Below are 16,256 nucleotides of genomic sequence, written 5' to 3' on the forward strand. Positions count from 1 at the left end.
AGAAACCGACAACTTGCCGGAGGCCCCGCCCCCTCCCTGCACCACTCTGCAAACGAGCTTCCTGATCTGTTTTGGGTTGGGGTATTAAGCCCCATTGATTCCTAAGAGTCTTTGGGGGCCAACAAGCCCACCAGGTAGCTTCAGTAAGCCCTACACAGCTGGTTTGCTGAGAGGTGGTAGGAGGCCACGCCCCTTTTTACACCACTCTGCAAACTCTCCTTTTGGCACACTGCTGGTGGAGTAATTGGGTCCCCTTGAGTCCTGAGGACCTCTGGACTTAAGTGGACTTAATCCCCCTAGCAGCAATGTGACAGGAGGCTTGTTTGCAGAGTGGTCTAAAAAGGGTGTGTGGCCTTTGACCAGTCTCAGCAATCCAGCTGTGTGCAGCTTACTAGAGGTAACAGGGGGGCTAGTTGGCCCCAGGGACCCTCAGTAGGCAAGGGGACTTCATCCCCCCATCCAAGAGCGCGCCAGGAGGTGCGTTTGCAGAGTGGTAGAGAAAGGAAGCGTGGCCTCTCTTACTTTTTCTGCACCCCTCTGGCCTCTTTCTGCACTCTTTCTGCACCCCTCTTGCCTCTTTCTGCACCCCTCTGGCCTCTTTCTGCACCTTCTTCCCTCTTTCAGCACCTTCCTCGCCTCTTTCTGCACCCCTGTTCCCTGTTTCTGCAACTTGCCTCTTTCTGCAGTTCACTTGCCTCCTTTTGCACCTCTGTTGCTTCTTTCTGTACTTCTCTTGTCTTTCTGCAACCCTCTTGTCTGTGTGCACCTCTGTTGCTTCTTTCTGCACTGTTCTTGCATTGTTCTGCACCTCTGTAGCTTGTTTCTGCACCCCTCTTGCTTCCTCCTGCACCCCTCTTGCTTCCTCCTGCACCCCTCTTGCTGCACGCCTCTTGCTGCACCTCTCTTGCCTCTTGCTGCACCTCTCTTGCCGCACCTCTTGCCTCTTGCTGCACCTCTCTTGCCTCTTGCTGCACCTCTTGTTTTTCTTCTTCAATTTTTTCTTCTTTCTGTACTTTTTCTCGCCTCTTTCTGTATTCAAATGGGAAGTGCAAGCTGTCAAGTTTAAAGGTCTGCGTGCTCTCGTGATTGAGTTATGTGTCTACTTATATATGGATTCTCACATGTTATGCATTTGAAGATGGTAACTTAAAAAGTGCGTACTTCTCCTATAGGTGGTAAATCTTCTTAGTTCTGCTCTGTCTTTCGATTGCACTGGAAAACATGTCTTATGTATATCATTGTTATAGAGCCCCTCAAATATGCTATTGAATACTCATTTGCCCTGTATTATGAGCAGAAAGAAATGCATACACCTTTTTTGTACATACATTTCCAGAGCATGCATAACTTTACAACCTTCATGACAAAAGTGAGGTTTAAGACCTCTTTGGAGAAGGATTAGTGATTAGTCTACTTTGTATGAGTCTGTTGTAAGGTACAGTCGAAGTAGGCCTCTTTCTGCACCTCTGTTGGTTCTTTCTGCACAGCTATTGGTTCTTTCTGCACATCTTTTTTCTGCACCTTTCTTCCTCTTTCTGCACGTCCTACCTATGTAGGCATAGTTAGAAATTAGCATTTAAAAACTGTAGAAATTTACTGAAAAAAATAGGTATCGGGGACGTTCTAGTTGGGCTGACATTGAATTTGTACAAAACCAGAGAAATGTAGCCATTCTAGTTAGCTGAGCTAACTAGAACTTGTGCACCCGGAATGCACTGCTGATGTCTCTTATTACATCACTGATGACGACATCCACTTAATATCTGATGCACCTCTTCACACCCTAATATAACCTTTCATACAACCCACTCGAAAATGCACACTGCCATTATCAAAACCATAGACACACCAATACCAGCTAGTACATACCCACTCACTGATTCATAGGTCTACTCACACATCCTCACCCATACAGTCACCCATACACACAGTCACTCATCAATACAGCCACTGATATATGCACTCACACCACCACTCACCCATAGTTACTCACACACCTAGTCACCCAAATAATCAATCATATTGCCATTTACTCGCCTATAGTTATACACACACCACCTCACTTATTCGTACATATAGTAACTCTCTTCTTCAATCAATGACACAAGCACACATTCATACTCATAGCCACTCACACATGCTCAGTCATTTATATACTCCAACACCCACATATGCTGCCTTTCACATATGCACCACGAGACATCTATACACTCACCTACACAGCCGTACGCACACTCACTCAACCCTACCGTCCCCTCACACTCACTCATGAACCCATACACCCAGGCATTCACCCACTCATACATCCATGCAGGGAGTCACACAGCCCCTTGTAGTGTAGTTCCTATATTCCCAATAGGCTCTGCACATTGGAATAATATATCCTATAGATTTGACGTAGGACTTATGTCTACTAGGTCTCTATCGAAAATATTAGACTTAATTGTGAGTGCTAGCTCAGAGGTCACCAGAAACTTTCTCGAATAAACAAGAAGGGATTCGTTTCTGACAACCGCATTAACATGACAACTTTGTTTCCCCAAGAATAAAACTGATCTTCAGAGTCGTGGAAACAATAGATAGATACTTTACTCAGTCAATCGTGCATGCTTCGTTTCATCAGAGGTGCAGAGAAATAGAGAGATGGGCGTTTTCAATAAAAGGGTTTTATTGAACAGTCTTCTTTCTCAAGCAAGTAAACTGAACTGCTACAATCATACTGGTTGCAAAGTATAATGCGTACAGTAAGACGAGTATTATAAAATAATACTGTAAAATCATTGTATGGTTTCTAGACCATAGATATATACATACACAAATAACAAAGGCTAAAAAGTACTCAACTGGTGCTTCTAAAATGCACCTACACCAATGTACCTAACCTAAGTCTAGTACGAGGGAAGAAGTAAGTGAGGTGTAGCATAGGTTTACTTTTTCTTTGCCAAGAATCTAACCAAGATTTCTCTTGGGGTCTAATGAGCTCCGTACCTTGGTTTTAGAATGAAGGAGGTCTGGTATGTCTGTCTCGGACTCTATTTCCCAACACCCCACAACAGCTGGATTCTCGGCGACAAAAAAGGCAGCCTCTCTGTCAGTGCGTCAGCTGGAGGGTCAGCTTCCTTCAGCACTTGCTGTAGCGAGCTGCGTCGGACAAGTAGATGGTCGAGCTGCTCCGAACCACTTTGTGTTTGCTAGGGCAAGTGTAGGCATATTTATACCTTGAAGGTGCCTAGTTTGATGTAAAGTCGGACATAATACGTCACCAAAGAACCCCAGGGGAATGGTAGTTCCTTAAACTCCATGATTTCTAGGACAAATCAATATTCAAGTAAGGGGATTTCCCTGACTGCTGAAGACGAGTTTTCCAAGAAATCGTTGTGGCTTTTTGGAACTAGTGGAAGTAGCCATGCCTGTATTTGGACTGGATGGGTTCTGTCTAAATATGGGTATGATTTCTATGTCTATATAAGGACAATGTGATTTATACCTATATAAGGACATGAATCGGTAAATTACGCTTGGATTCTAAAATGCTACACAACACCCCCACCCACCCACACATAGGCACACATACAGGTACGCAACCAATCATTAACCCATATAGACACTCACCAACCCATGCAGCCACTTACACCCCAACTGACAGACTGATAGACGTTCACCAAGATTAGTCATTCACCCATGCATTCACTAAGACCTGTTCAATCACTCACTTATACAGTCAGTCACGCACCCACTAAATCATCTATTCATTCACTCGTACACCCACTCGTTCTTCAACACACCGTGGTGTATATACACATATAACATTCTAAAACTTTTTAGAAACACTCCATCACTAGATAATGTCATCAGTGCTGTCACTGACCATGTCATGAGTGATGTAATGTGATGTCATCAGCAGTGCATTGTGAGTTATAGTTTGCTCAGCTAACTATATAATGGCCACATCTCTCTAGTTTTGTACAAGTGAAACCTCCAACTTACTAGAACGTCCCTGAAAATTGTTTTTTTTTTCCAGTGAATTTCTAACGTTTTTTAAATGCTAATTCGTAACTATAACGTCCCTGAACATTGTTTTTTTCAGTGAATATGTATGTTGTGTGTGTGTATATGTGTGTGTGTGTGTATGTATGTGTGTAGGTATGTGTGTGTAGGTACATATGTGTGTGTGTGTGTGTGTGTGTGGATATAGTCTAAAGTACCCTGAAGCACTAGGTGGTCACTCAGCAGAGCCTCGCCATGCGGCTCTTTGATAGTCTTCCTTCCTTCTCTTAATTATTCCAAATGCCAACGCGTTTCGAGGAAAAAGCTCCTACTTCTCGGGCTGCCAACAATGAAACACCTGAACCTCGCACTCCTTTTACTTTGCAGCTTTAATGAGTTACATTACCACCCCCAGTGGGCGTATGCTCAGTGCAGGTTTTGATATATGCTGAGACATGAAGTCCTGAATGCGAGCTTCATTATTATCTTGCAGTAAGTTCAACTGTTTCATTAAATATAAAGACACATTTCTTTATCCTATAGAAGGTGTAGAGCATTTGGCAGGCTTAATTTGGCATATTTAGGCACTGTGCTGATACTGTCTTGATTCGTGCAAAACCTCCTCACCCTGCTGGTGTGTGGATTTCTCTTCCAGCTTTATCAGCCACGGTGCTCCTCCTCACGTCCAGGCTGCAGTGTTAATTTTATAGTCCAAAGTGCCCTGAAGCATTAGGTCACTCAGCAGAGCCTCGCCATGCGGCTCCTTGATGCCGCCTGCCTTCCTGCTCTTAATAATTCCAAATGCCAACGCGTTTTGTGGAAAAATCCCCTTCTCGGGCTGCCAACAATGAAACACCTGAGCCTCTCACTCCTTTTATTTTGCAGTTTTAATGAGTTTCATCACCGCCCCCCTGTGGGCGTATGCTCAGTGCAGGGTTTGACATATGCTGGGACATGAAGTCCTGAATGCGAGGGTCAATATTATCTTGCAGCAAGTTCAATTGTTTAATTAAATATAAAGGCACATTTCTTTGTGTGTATGTGTGTGTGTGTGTAGGTATATGTGTGTGTGTGTAGGTATATGTGTGTGTGTAGGTATATGTGTGTAGGTATATATGTACATGTGTGTGTGGGTATATATGTACATGTGTGTGTGGGTATATATGTACATGTGTGTGTGGGTATATATGTACATGTGTGTGTGGGTATATATGTACATGTGTGTGTGGGTATATATGCATGTGCATGCATGTATATGTATATGTATGTGTGTGTGTGTAAATAAATGGGCACTCTACAACAAACAAGGTTTGATTTGACCTGGTTTATAGACCTGATTTGCGTTATTTTGCTTTCAGTGTTCCTTCATAGTTGCCATGCTTTACATTTAATGTATGGTGCCAAATTGTGTGCTCCCTTTTCATTACAGGTGCCGCTACCTCGCTGTCCACCTGTCTCCAGCTATCCCAGTCTTTGCAGTTGTTCTTTTCTTCTTTGCCATGGCAACACTCCTGCGGACAAGTTTCAGTGACCCTGGGGTAATACCGCGTGCCCTGCCTGAGGAAGCTGCCTTTATCGAGATGGAGATTGGTATGTGGACTTAACGTGGAAAATTTTGTAGGGCATGTTGGGTGGAATAAATAAAGAGGAAGTAAAAGTTCAGGTGTAATTTTGTCTTGGAGGTAGGAGAATAACACATTCATCTGGGTTATTTGCAGTTTTTCTATGAAAAGCCTAATGCTTCCAATCGTCGGATATATGAGCGATTTTTCTCCCAATCAAGTATAATTCTGGCATCTTACTTGTTTTTCTCAAACTTAATTTATCAAAATGATCCTAAACTCCATCAGAACTTCTCAAATACTTTGTTATACATTTCACATCTGATTGGACTAAGTATGTTAGACATTTAAAACTGACAAGGGTGTCACATAATGAAGTTTATGTTCTGTTATGTTATCAGTTACTTGTAAAGCGCACCGCCACCAAAGGTTTCATGGCGCTGATCATGCATCAGGTTGTTACGTAAGGACCCATTTAAAAGGCTAACCCAAACAGCCATGTTTTCAGGGCCTTTCTAAATTCAAGTAGGTTATCACAGCTTCTAATTGTCAATGGGAGGGAGTTCCAAAAGGTAGGGGCCAGATAGGAAAACCTGCAGCCTCCCTGCCGTTTAAGTTTGATAGCCGGGACAGTAAGAAGATGAAGATGAGCTGAACGTAAATTGCGCCGGGTGATGTGCTTATTGATCATGATATTGATGAATTTTGGACTATTGCAATTCAGTGCTTTAAAAGCTAGACAGCCAGTTTTGAATGGAGCACGTTGCTTCACGGGTAACCAGTGAAGCTTCATCAACAAGGCCCTGGCAGAATGCCATTTTGGCTGCTTATAGATTAATCTAGCCGCCTGGTTCTGAACTATTTGCAATCGTTTGAGCAGATACTGGGGCAAACCGATGTAGAGGGAGTTTGAAAAATCCAGGCGTGAGAGGACCAACGCTATCACAACCTGAACTAGGGCTGAGTGCGTCAACAAGTGAGCGATCTTCCTGATTTTGCGTAGTTGGTATAGACTGGTGGAGATCACAGCACCCACTTGTCCTCTAAGTGAGAGGTCAGCTTTAATTACGACCCCTAGACTTTGTATGAAAGGGGACGCAGTAGGGGGAGGACCCAATTCACTAGGCCAAAAATGTGGTCCCCAGCAGTCCTTGCTCTTCCCAGGCAACACCAGTTCCCTCCTGGCTGGGTTGAGGTTTAAATGGTTACTATCCATCCAACGCTGAATGTGGAGCATGGTGGTTTGAAATTCCGCAGCAGCGTTAGGAGAGTCCAAAGGGAAGATCAACTGGAGGTCATCTGCTTAATTAAAGATGGTTCTTTTCCTATTTTTTAGTGAGTAGATCAAAGGCCTAAGGTAGAGATTAAATAGCAGTGGCGACAGGGATGAGCCCTGCGGGACACCACACAAGGTGGTCACTTTGAGTGCAGTAAGGGTACCAAGACGTACTGCTTGCGGTCTGCCTGTAAGAAACGACTTGATCCAGTTATAGGCAGAACCTCTGCTACCTGCTTGTTCAACACGGTTCAATAAGATGTTATGGTCGACCGTGTCAAACGCCGCTGACAAATCCAAAAGCACCAAAGCCTGGGAAGTCCCCTTATCGGAATTAACTCAATGTATCCAAAACTGCGAGGATTACAGACTCCGTGGAATGAGCTGGCCGAACGCCTGCTTGATTTTGCTCCAGGTATTCAGTTTGTTCGATAAAGTTCGACAAACATCTGGCCACATGGGCCTCCAAGATCTTGGCGAAACAGGGAAGAAGAGTGGTAGTTAGAGGGGGCTAGAGGATCTGCCCCGGGCTTTTTCAAGGGAGGGACTATCAAAGCGTTCTTAAAAGCACTGTGTACCACCCCCTTGACTAGAGATTCGTTCAGGAAGGGGAGGATGCTATGTCGTAGTGCTAAGCCTTGAGAATAAAAGGTGGGCAGCAATCATTGGGGGAACCTGACTTAACGCGGGTCAGTAGGTCGAAGAGGATATTAGGGCATGATACTTAGAAGTGGTTCATAGTGACTGAGTTTCTGGAGATGTCATTCTGTGGTTCCATATTAATAGTGAGGGGAATACTGGACTTAATGAGGGCAATTTTTTCCAGGAAATAATTATTTAGAGAATTACACATCTCTTAAGTGGGGGCCTGGTTAGGTAATATTCTTTCATCACTGCTTAGATCGTTGACTATTTAAAAAACTTCCTTGGTTTTATTATGGGCATTGAGTATTATTGCTGAAAAGTAAGCAGCTTTAGCAGACAATATAGCCTTATTATACTCCTTACGGGCTAGCAAAAACTGTTGTCCGTCTTCAATGTTGTAACAAAGCCTCTCTAGTTGACAGAGCTTGAGTTTTTGATCTTAGTTCGATAGTAAAACATTTATGAGCATCATTGTGTCTAGTATGAGAGAATTTAATCGGGGGGCATGTATGTCACTAGCCAACCTTAACCAATCCGCAATGTCATTTTCCATGGCGTCGACATTGGGATTAAAGATGGGTGGAGAACCAGCTAAAGTGTGAATAAATCCTTGTTTATCAAGAGTTCTCCACTTTCTTTTTAATCTTCCCGGCATGTCTGACCTAATAGAATATAACAATGAACTATTTTGTCTTTGTGAAAATCAGTCTTTTATTGATCTGCTTGTGAATCCAATTCCAACAATTACATTTTTTTTGTGTCCAAATTTTGTATATCCTTTATCCTTCTGCTTTTCCTCACATTACTACTTCTTTATGATGTTCCTTTTTTAGAAAATATTACTTGGTAATAGGAATAACTAAGGCTACTAAGGTTAAACTGATTAAGAAGCAGTGGTGGCTTTTGCATGTTCTTCTGGCTCTGATGGCCTTGGAAGCAGCCTGGCCAACAACACTGCTACGAAAGCCTTGAAACGTTAGGCAGTCAGACCTAAAGTGGAAAAAGAAATGTGTATATATACTGAGCACTTTCGAAATGCAGTCTAGATGCGGAGGACTCTATGGTCCAGTAGAAGGCTATTGGAAGCCGAAACATAGAACATAGAATGTGCTTGAAAGGGTTTTGTTTTGACTTCTACTGGTTGCTCCCTTGTGTCTGGACAAAGCTATACCTCTCTGAAGAGCTCTAATTAGACAAAACACTGTGTCAGGGGTTGCTTTTACTCATTTCAGGTTGGCTTGAGTTGGTATTTTACCATTTCAGAGCTGTAATACTGTGCCTGGAGTGATAAATGGCTTTTGTCATTTTACAGCTCGACAAGGACAGCACTGTTCGTCCTATGATTAAAGACTTTGCTGTAGAAATGGCAAAAGACTTTGTCCTATTCTATCTCGGCGTGGATGGCACTGTGCTAATCCCATTCTTAAAGCTTTTGATAGAAAAACAGACATTTGAGGTGAGCAGATCTAGAGTGTCGCTGGTGTTGAGTGCTCTAACAGGAGCTGCTTTCCACCTAAACTGAGAACTACCCAGAGTTCTCCTTCTTTTTTTGTGTGTGTGTATATATACATGGCCTCAGCAATGTCGGAAAAGAATTGTCGGGGTAACGCGAAGCTTAGAAACTTGGCAGAAATTATCACCCATTGAAGGGATACTACCATTAGCGGTGAAGCAACTACAATGACCAGGATGCTTGAGGTTGAAAGAAACGCCCATTGGAGGGCTGGACAATAAATATGAAGCACCGATATGGCCTTTGTAAGTTGAAGCGCTGCCCGTGATATGTGCCGTGCTCCTCCTCCTCCGAAGAAGACCGAAGTTACGGTTGAAATGCATTAGGTAAACGGAGCCGCTTAATAAATCAGCTGAATGAGGGGTCTGTTTCGTCCTCGGTGTCCTTATGGGAGGCCTTTAAAGCTGTTATTCGCGGACACGCCCTATCGTTAATAGCAGAGACCAAGAAAGCGAGGGATGGGGAGGTCGAGAGTCTTGAGGCTGAAATACTGGGCCTAGAAGATGACCTAGATACGGGTGTCACCCGGGATAGACTCCACACCCTTAGCTTGAAACAGTTTGATTACAAATCCCTTGTGACAGAGGCTGCCAAATCGATGTACAGAGAACAACAAGGTAGAGTGTATGACGTTGGTGACAAGGCGGGTAAGCTGATTGCCTTGCTTGATAAGGAGAGAGCGAACCGTGTGGTCCCTATGATTTTATAATTCCGAGGGTGTGGAGATGACTGACCCTGGTGAGATTGTGGAATCTTTTGCTGACTATTTTCGTGTGGTCTACTCCCCGGTGTCCGACAGAGACGAGGATGACTCTCGGCTTTTGCTGAGGGATATCACGCTACCCTGATTGTCCGAAGAGGACGGAGAGAGTATGGAGGTATCGTTGTCAGTTGATGATAGCTACTGGCATTTGTTTCCTCCGATCCGGTAAAGCCATGGGGCCAAACGGCCTGCCCATCGAACTATATAAACTTCGCCCGGACAAGGTCGCACCGTACCTCCGTGACATGTTCGCGGAGGCGCGTGACCTTGGCTACCTTCCGTTGATCAGCGCTTGGCTACCATAGTGGTGATTCCCAAAGAGGGCAAGCCTCATGACCGTTGTGCCTCATACCGACCTATCTCTCTACTAAACGCTGAGCCTAAAATCCTTGCGAAGGTTCTTGCAACTCACTGTTATCTGTGATCTGGTCCATCCGGATCAATCCGGCTTTATCCCGCACCGGAACATGGCTCTGAACCTGCGCCGCCTTTATGGCGTTCTTGCAAGGGCGGAGCTTCTGTCTGAACCAGCCATTTTGGCTTCATTAGACGCCACGATGGTCTTTGATACAATAGAGTGGCCGTATCTTTGGGCCACACTTGAGAAGTTTGGGTTCGGTGCGGGATTCATTAGTTGGGTGAGGCTATTGTACTAGGACCCTCTGGCTCGGGTGGTTGTTAACCGTAGAGTTTCCCAGCCTTTCGTTCTTGGGAGGGGTACTAGACAGGGGTGTCCGCTGTCCCCCCTGCTCTTTGCCCTCACCCTGGAACCGCTTGCTGCCTGGCTTCGATGGGAACCCTCGATAAAAGGCATTCGCTGGACCCCTGACTTTGAAGACCGGGTGTCATTATACGCAGATGATATTCTCCTGTACCTTACCTCCCCCCGTAAGTCGCTGAACATCCTTTTTGATGTCCTAACTTCCTTTGGTAAGAACTCCGGGTTGATTATCAACTGGTCTAAGTCCTGCGTATATGTAATTTCTGGTGGTCTCCCCACCCCCCCCCCTGAACCCCCCCCCCCTCCCCCGACCAAGTATCCATTTCAGGTTTCCCATTCCGCCTTCAAATATTAAGGGGTTTATATATCGTTGGACTCGGCTGCCCATTACGAACATAATCTCCTTCCTCCTTTGCGCCGCTTTAAGCTCGACGTGGATCGTTGGCGCAGACTGCCACTGTCCCCACTTGGTCGAGCGGCGCTGTTTAAAATGATGTCCCTACCCCGATTCCTTTATGCACTTCAGAACTCCTTTGACATTATTCCTGCACGCTCCTTTCGGGAGGTTGAGGGACTCCAGAGGAGACTTGTTTGGGACGGCCGAGCGCGCATTGCTCTCTTGAAACTGACTCTCCCCTGGTACGATGGGGGTATTGCTCTCCCGGACATCAGGAGGTACAATTGGGCTTCCCAGTTGTCCGTAATTAACCATGCCACATACGCTCCCGGGCCGAATCCTGCCTACGCTATGGACAAATACTTGTTGCCCGGTGGCGACTCTACTCTCGGACGGCGGGGAGGAAACTTACGGGACCTACTAAAATTGCAGTGCGTGTGTGGAACGATGCAAATGTGGCTCTGGGATGGAATGATCGATTGACGCAGGCGACCCCTTTGTTTGCTTTGGAACGGTTGGGGTGCCTCTGGAAGACAAAAGGTTTTGAGAACTGGGATATGATTGGATTGAACAGAGTAGGTGATCTTTGGGTGAAGGGTGCAGTTAAAACTTTCGCGGAGCTTTGGAGTGAATATGACTTGAGTGAGCGGGAGTTCTTTAGATACGCACAGGTGCGTCATGCTTTACTGTCTGTCTTCACGGCCGGTACTGTGGTTCCTGAATCTTCCCCACTTGAGGATCGTATACTTGACGGTCATCTGCCCGATAGTACAATTTCCTTGATCTATAAAAAGTTGATCAACAATCGGGCGGATCTCCTCGTGCGCCTCTGGAGATCTGGGCTGGAGACTGGGTGGAATTGGACGACGAAGACTGGCAGTCCGCTCTATCCTCTCCTAAAGAGGTTGCTATTCCGGCCCGTCTCCGCCTTGTTCAGCTGAAAATTCTTCCCCGCGTGTATGTAACTGGTCCTCGTTTGGTTGCCATGGGTTATTCGACGGATGGGTTGTGTAGGCGAGGCTGTGGAATGAGTGCCACCTTTCTTCACATCCTCTGGGAGTGCCGTGAGGTCGCTACGTATTGGCGCCGTGTGCATGCTGTGATGGAGTGCGTTATTGGGGTCGCTCTGTTGCCTGATGCTCGAAGGTGTTTGTTGAATGTGTGGGAGCCGAATGATTACAATGTGGCCCAGACCCGGTGGGCGGCCCTTGGGAACATGATTGCCAAAAGGGACATCGCACAGCTCTGGGGATCCCAACGCCCTCCCACCGAGTCAAAGTGGAAGGAGAACATTGATTGGTGCATGTTCAGGTAGAAGACTGTGTATTTGGCTAGGGGCAAGCCTAGGGCGTGGAGTAAAATTTGGGGCCAATGCAATGCATACCGTGGAGACATCTGCACTCCCCCCTTCGCCGATATCCCTGAGGTTTCTCAGTCCCCCTGACCTCTGAGGTTCCTCGATACCTTTCTCCTTGATTGAAAGTCCTGACTTCCCCACTGCTTCCCCCTCCCCCATCGGTTCCTCAGTGTCCTCCTGATTCCCTATCCATAATGGTAGGTCCCCAGAGTTGGAGCTCGACTTCATTTTTTCTACTTTTCGCCTGGAGTTGTTTGTTTCTTTGTTTTTCATTGTTCTTTTCATAAAATAAAAAATTGCGTATCCTGCATGCATCCTTATTGCCGATTGTGTATCCTGTACTTTTGCTGGACCTACCCGGGACCTGCTGCTATTTCACTGATTGCCTATTTATTTGATGATTACTAGCGGCCTGCCTCTGGGTTGTAGGTCCATACTTGTAATTCTTCTGTTTTGCACAATAACGTTTTTTTAAAAATAAATAAATCAGCTGAAATTGAACCGCGTTGTGTGTGCGACTCCACTCTTTCCAAGAAAGGTGATGAATATATATATATATATGTATGTGTGTATATATATATATATATATATATATATATATATATATATATATATATATATATATATATATATATATATATATATATATATATATATATATATATATATATATATATATATATATACACACACACACACACACACAAGGTTGTCCCCAACTGGCGTGGTATTCCATATACTCAGGTAAGCAGCAGCCCAGCGATGTACACAAATATTGCCATACGCGTTTCAACCTCGTATCAGCTCTTGTTCACTGGCGGCAAGAAGACCGAAAACGGGATTCGAGAACATGCAATTTATTTAAATAAAGAGTCCTGCCCTAATAGGCACAGTGGCATGCTGGTCATTGTAGTCTCCATAGCTGCCATGACTCCTCAAGTGTTCATAAACCAAGTGGCTCCGTACCTGCCTTCTTAAAATAAGTTACCCGGTTGGGCATGTGCTCATTGCGAGGCTTGCAAAGTTCCATCTTGCCTGTGTTGGCCACGCTGTCCCTCAATGCCTCTCAGTATCCTGCATGGAGGTCCCGCATGTGTTGCGGTGGGGCTTCGCCGCGGCTGGACCAGCCGCTTAACATAAAAACACAAGGTTGTCCCCAACTGGCGAAGCCACAACTCAGCGTGGTATTCCATATACCTGAGTATATGGAATACCACGCTGAGTTGTGGCTTCGCCAGTTGGGGACAACCTTGTGTGTGTATATGTGTGTGTGTGTGTATATATATATATATATATATATATATATATATATCCCAGCTCCAAACTTCCCTCAAATCCTTTAGGAAAGAAAAGCACTCGCGAGGATTCTTTAGCTCAACAGCAGTTTATTCAGAACAAACGCGTTTCGGATTTACATCCTTCGTCAGTGTCGTAAGTTACGACACTGACGAAGGATGTAAATCCGAAACGCGTTTGTTCTGAATAAACTGCTGTTGAGCTAAAGAATCCTCGCGAGTGCTTTTCTTTCCTAAAGGATTTGAGGGAAGTTTGGAGCTGGGATTTATATCGCGGTACGCCACCGCGTTTACTGCACCCGACCAGGAAGTGCCCCGCCTGTGGCGTGTGGAGAAGCAAGATATATATATATATATATATATATATATATATATATATATATAATGTATATATATATATTTAATATTACAGCTTTTGGGGCTTTATTTTGAGGGTGGTGCCCTATCAGTGGTTGGCAATGTTGGTGCTGGACCACAACTACTGTTTTTTGGCAGTAGTAACTTTTTTTTTTTTTTTTAATTTAAAATTTTTTTTATTGCGGAAACACAGAAGGCACAGGTCTTCATAGCCTCCCCGATGAGTTGAGGACAAGGATTAGCTACATGAAACGTTCAGGGTAAAACACAGCCATTTGGGCCCACATCCCGGAGGCTGGGCGGCGTAAAGTCCTAGCATGTCACACGTAGTCATAGCCGTATTGCGAACAATATGCATACATCGTTATATCCGCTTGTCTTATTTTTCTTTTTATATATACACGCTCTTCTATGTCCTCCATGTAATCCTACCCCTATCCCTCTGGATAGATATGCTTTTCAATAAAACACAATTTTAACATATAACAACCAACCCCCCTGTGAGTGGCATCAGTAGTAGAGTATGTGCAAAAGTCAGGTCATTCATGTGGGGCCCGAGGCGCAGACATCACATCTAGAAGTAGATCTTCGGGAATCAAAGCAATTCACAATATACACAGCAGGGAACATTAGTGCGCGCTGAGCAGGGCCTCACCACGGACCAAGCCTTCCAACCCATCTCTCTCCCAGTCTCCCTCGGAAGCAGATTCCCTAGGGGTGAACAATTCGGTACTAGTGGCATCTGAATCATCATCCGCCAACCCCTCCGCACACATCATTCTCCAGGCAAGCAGGATATCCTGAAGCTTCCCATCACGGCGTGTGCGCTGCATATGCGTCTCTTCAGCTAGGGACCATTCTCTAGCATCTCTCAGCCAGAGGGACATCTCGGGAGCTCTCTGCCCCATCCAAGTTATGGCCACACGCCGCCTTGCCAAGACTAGCAATAATTGTAGAAACTTGTAGGACAGGTTCCTCTTTTTGGGCTTGGGTACCAGGGCCAAGAGACAATGGAGCGGATCCAGAGTAATCCGCAGTTTCGTAGCACGACCAATATGGTCCACCACCTCCCTCCAAAAGTTACCGACCTGCGGGCACTCCCAGGCTAGATGGAAGAATCCAGCTCTCTCCGCCCCACACCTAGGGCAGTTGTGTCGCCTATCCGCAGAAATGCGATTCAGAGAGACCGGGGTTATATAGGTATGGTGGACAAAGTTAAAGTGGATGAGCTTGAACCGCGCATTACACAAGACTTTCCGGGTCAGGAGCCCATTACGTTTGCGTTGTCCTGGCTCCAGAGCCACCCCCAGGTCCGCCTCCCAGGCCGCCCAGGACGGAGCGGTCGGTGGGGTCGAATCCCGTCTCATGGCTGAGTACCACAGGGAGACCAGTCTCCTCCCTCTACTGCATGATAAAAGGATGTCGAGGGTGTGGGTCAGCGGCGGTGCCTCCGGGAATTGAGGCTTAGTTGTTTTAGCCATTTCCTGGAGCCCTCTGTAGTGCAGGTATTGCCCCCTGTTCAATTCAAAGGACTCCGTGGCCCGTTCAAAGGACACACAGGAGTCACCCGGATAGAGATCCGCCAGGGTCTCACATCCTCCGACCCGCCATTCCCGATAGGACACGTTCTCCATCCGGAGCACCGGTGCCAAGATCCACACCAGCAGCTCCCTATGAAAGTGGCTCGTCTCAATATCTTCTCTACAAATCGTTGCCAAACTCCAGCGGTGTGTCGTACCACGTAGGGCAAAGCCGCGTCTGCTCCCCTTCCCTGCATCAGAGCCTCTCTGAGTCTTCTCGTCTGCTCTGCCCATCAGTAGTTGCAGCTCCCAGTTGTCTTAATCAGGGAACCACCGTGCAGCTGGCAGAAGCTGTGCCGCATAGTAATAAAGGTCGAACCTAGGGGCCTCTAAGCCTCCCTCCTCCCATCTCCGGACCACTGTGCGTAGGGCAACTCTACTACGCCCGCCCAGAGCAAAGATGTGAGCAATGAATCGAGCGTGCGAAATATGCGAGGGGGAAGCGGGCACAGGGTATTTTGCAAGATATATAACATTCTAGGGAGCATCACCATCTTGGCAACCGCCAATCGTCCCATAAGGGAGAGAGGAAGTGTGTTCCAAAAGGACTCAGACTGATTTAGGGTCCGGAGCACTCGGTCGGCATTGCGGGCCAGCAGGAGTTAGTCAGTCGAGGCCACCTGAATGCCGAGATAGCGGAATGCCTCTCGCTCCCACCTAAGTTCTAGACACGGGAGATCCACGCCCGGGTCGGCGGTAGGACCCGCCAACGGGAAAAGCAAAGATTTTCCGAGGTTGATGCGCAGTCCAGAGGCTGCGCCAAAGCGGTCCAGAATCCGCATCAAGGCGGGAAGCGAGTCACT

General features: G+C 46.0%; 1 protein-coding gene across 1 annotated transcript in view; it reads left to right on the plus strand.

Moving 5' to 3' along the window:
- ZDHHC9 (zDHHC palmitoyltransferase 9) overlaps positions 1-16,256 on the plus strand; it is a 245,746-nt gene that overhangs the window by 84,304 nt on the left and 145,186 nt on the right. The window contains exon 3 of the mRNA XM_086918808.1: positions 5,417-5,577. Within this exon, the coding sequence (XP_086774934.1) occupies positions 5,417-5,577 (161 nt within the window). The remainder of the gene's footprint in view (positions 1-5,416; positions 5,578-16,256) is intronic.

This window comes from Lissotriton vulgaris, chromosome 4_1, assembly GCF_964263255.1.
Source record: "Lissotriton vulgaris chromosome 4_1, aLisVul1.2, whole genome shotgun sequence".
Classification (NCBI taxonomy): Eukaryota; Metazoa; Chordata; class Amphibia; order Caudata; family Salamandridae; genus Lissotriton; species Lissotriton vulgaris.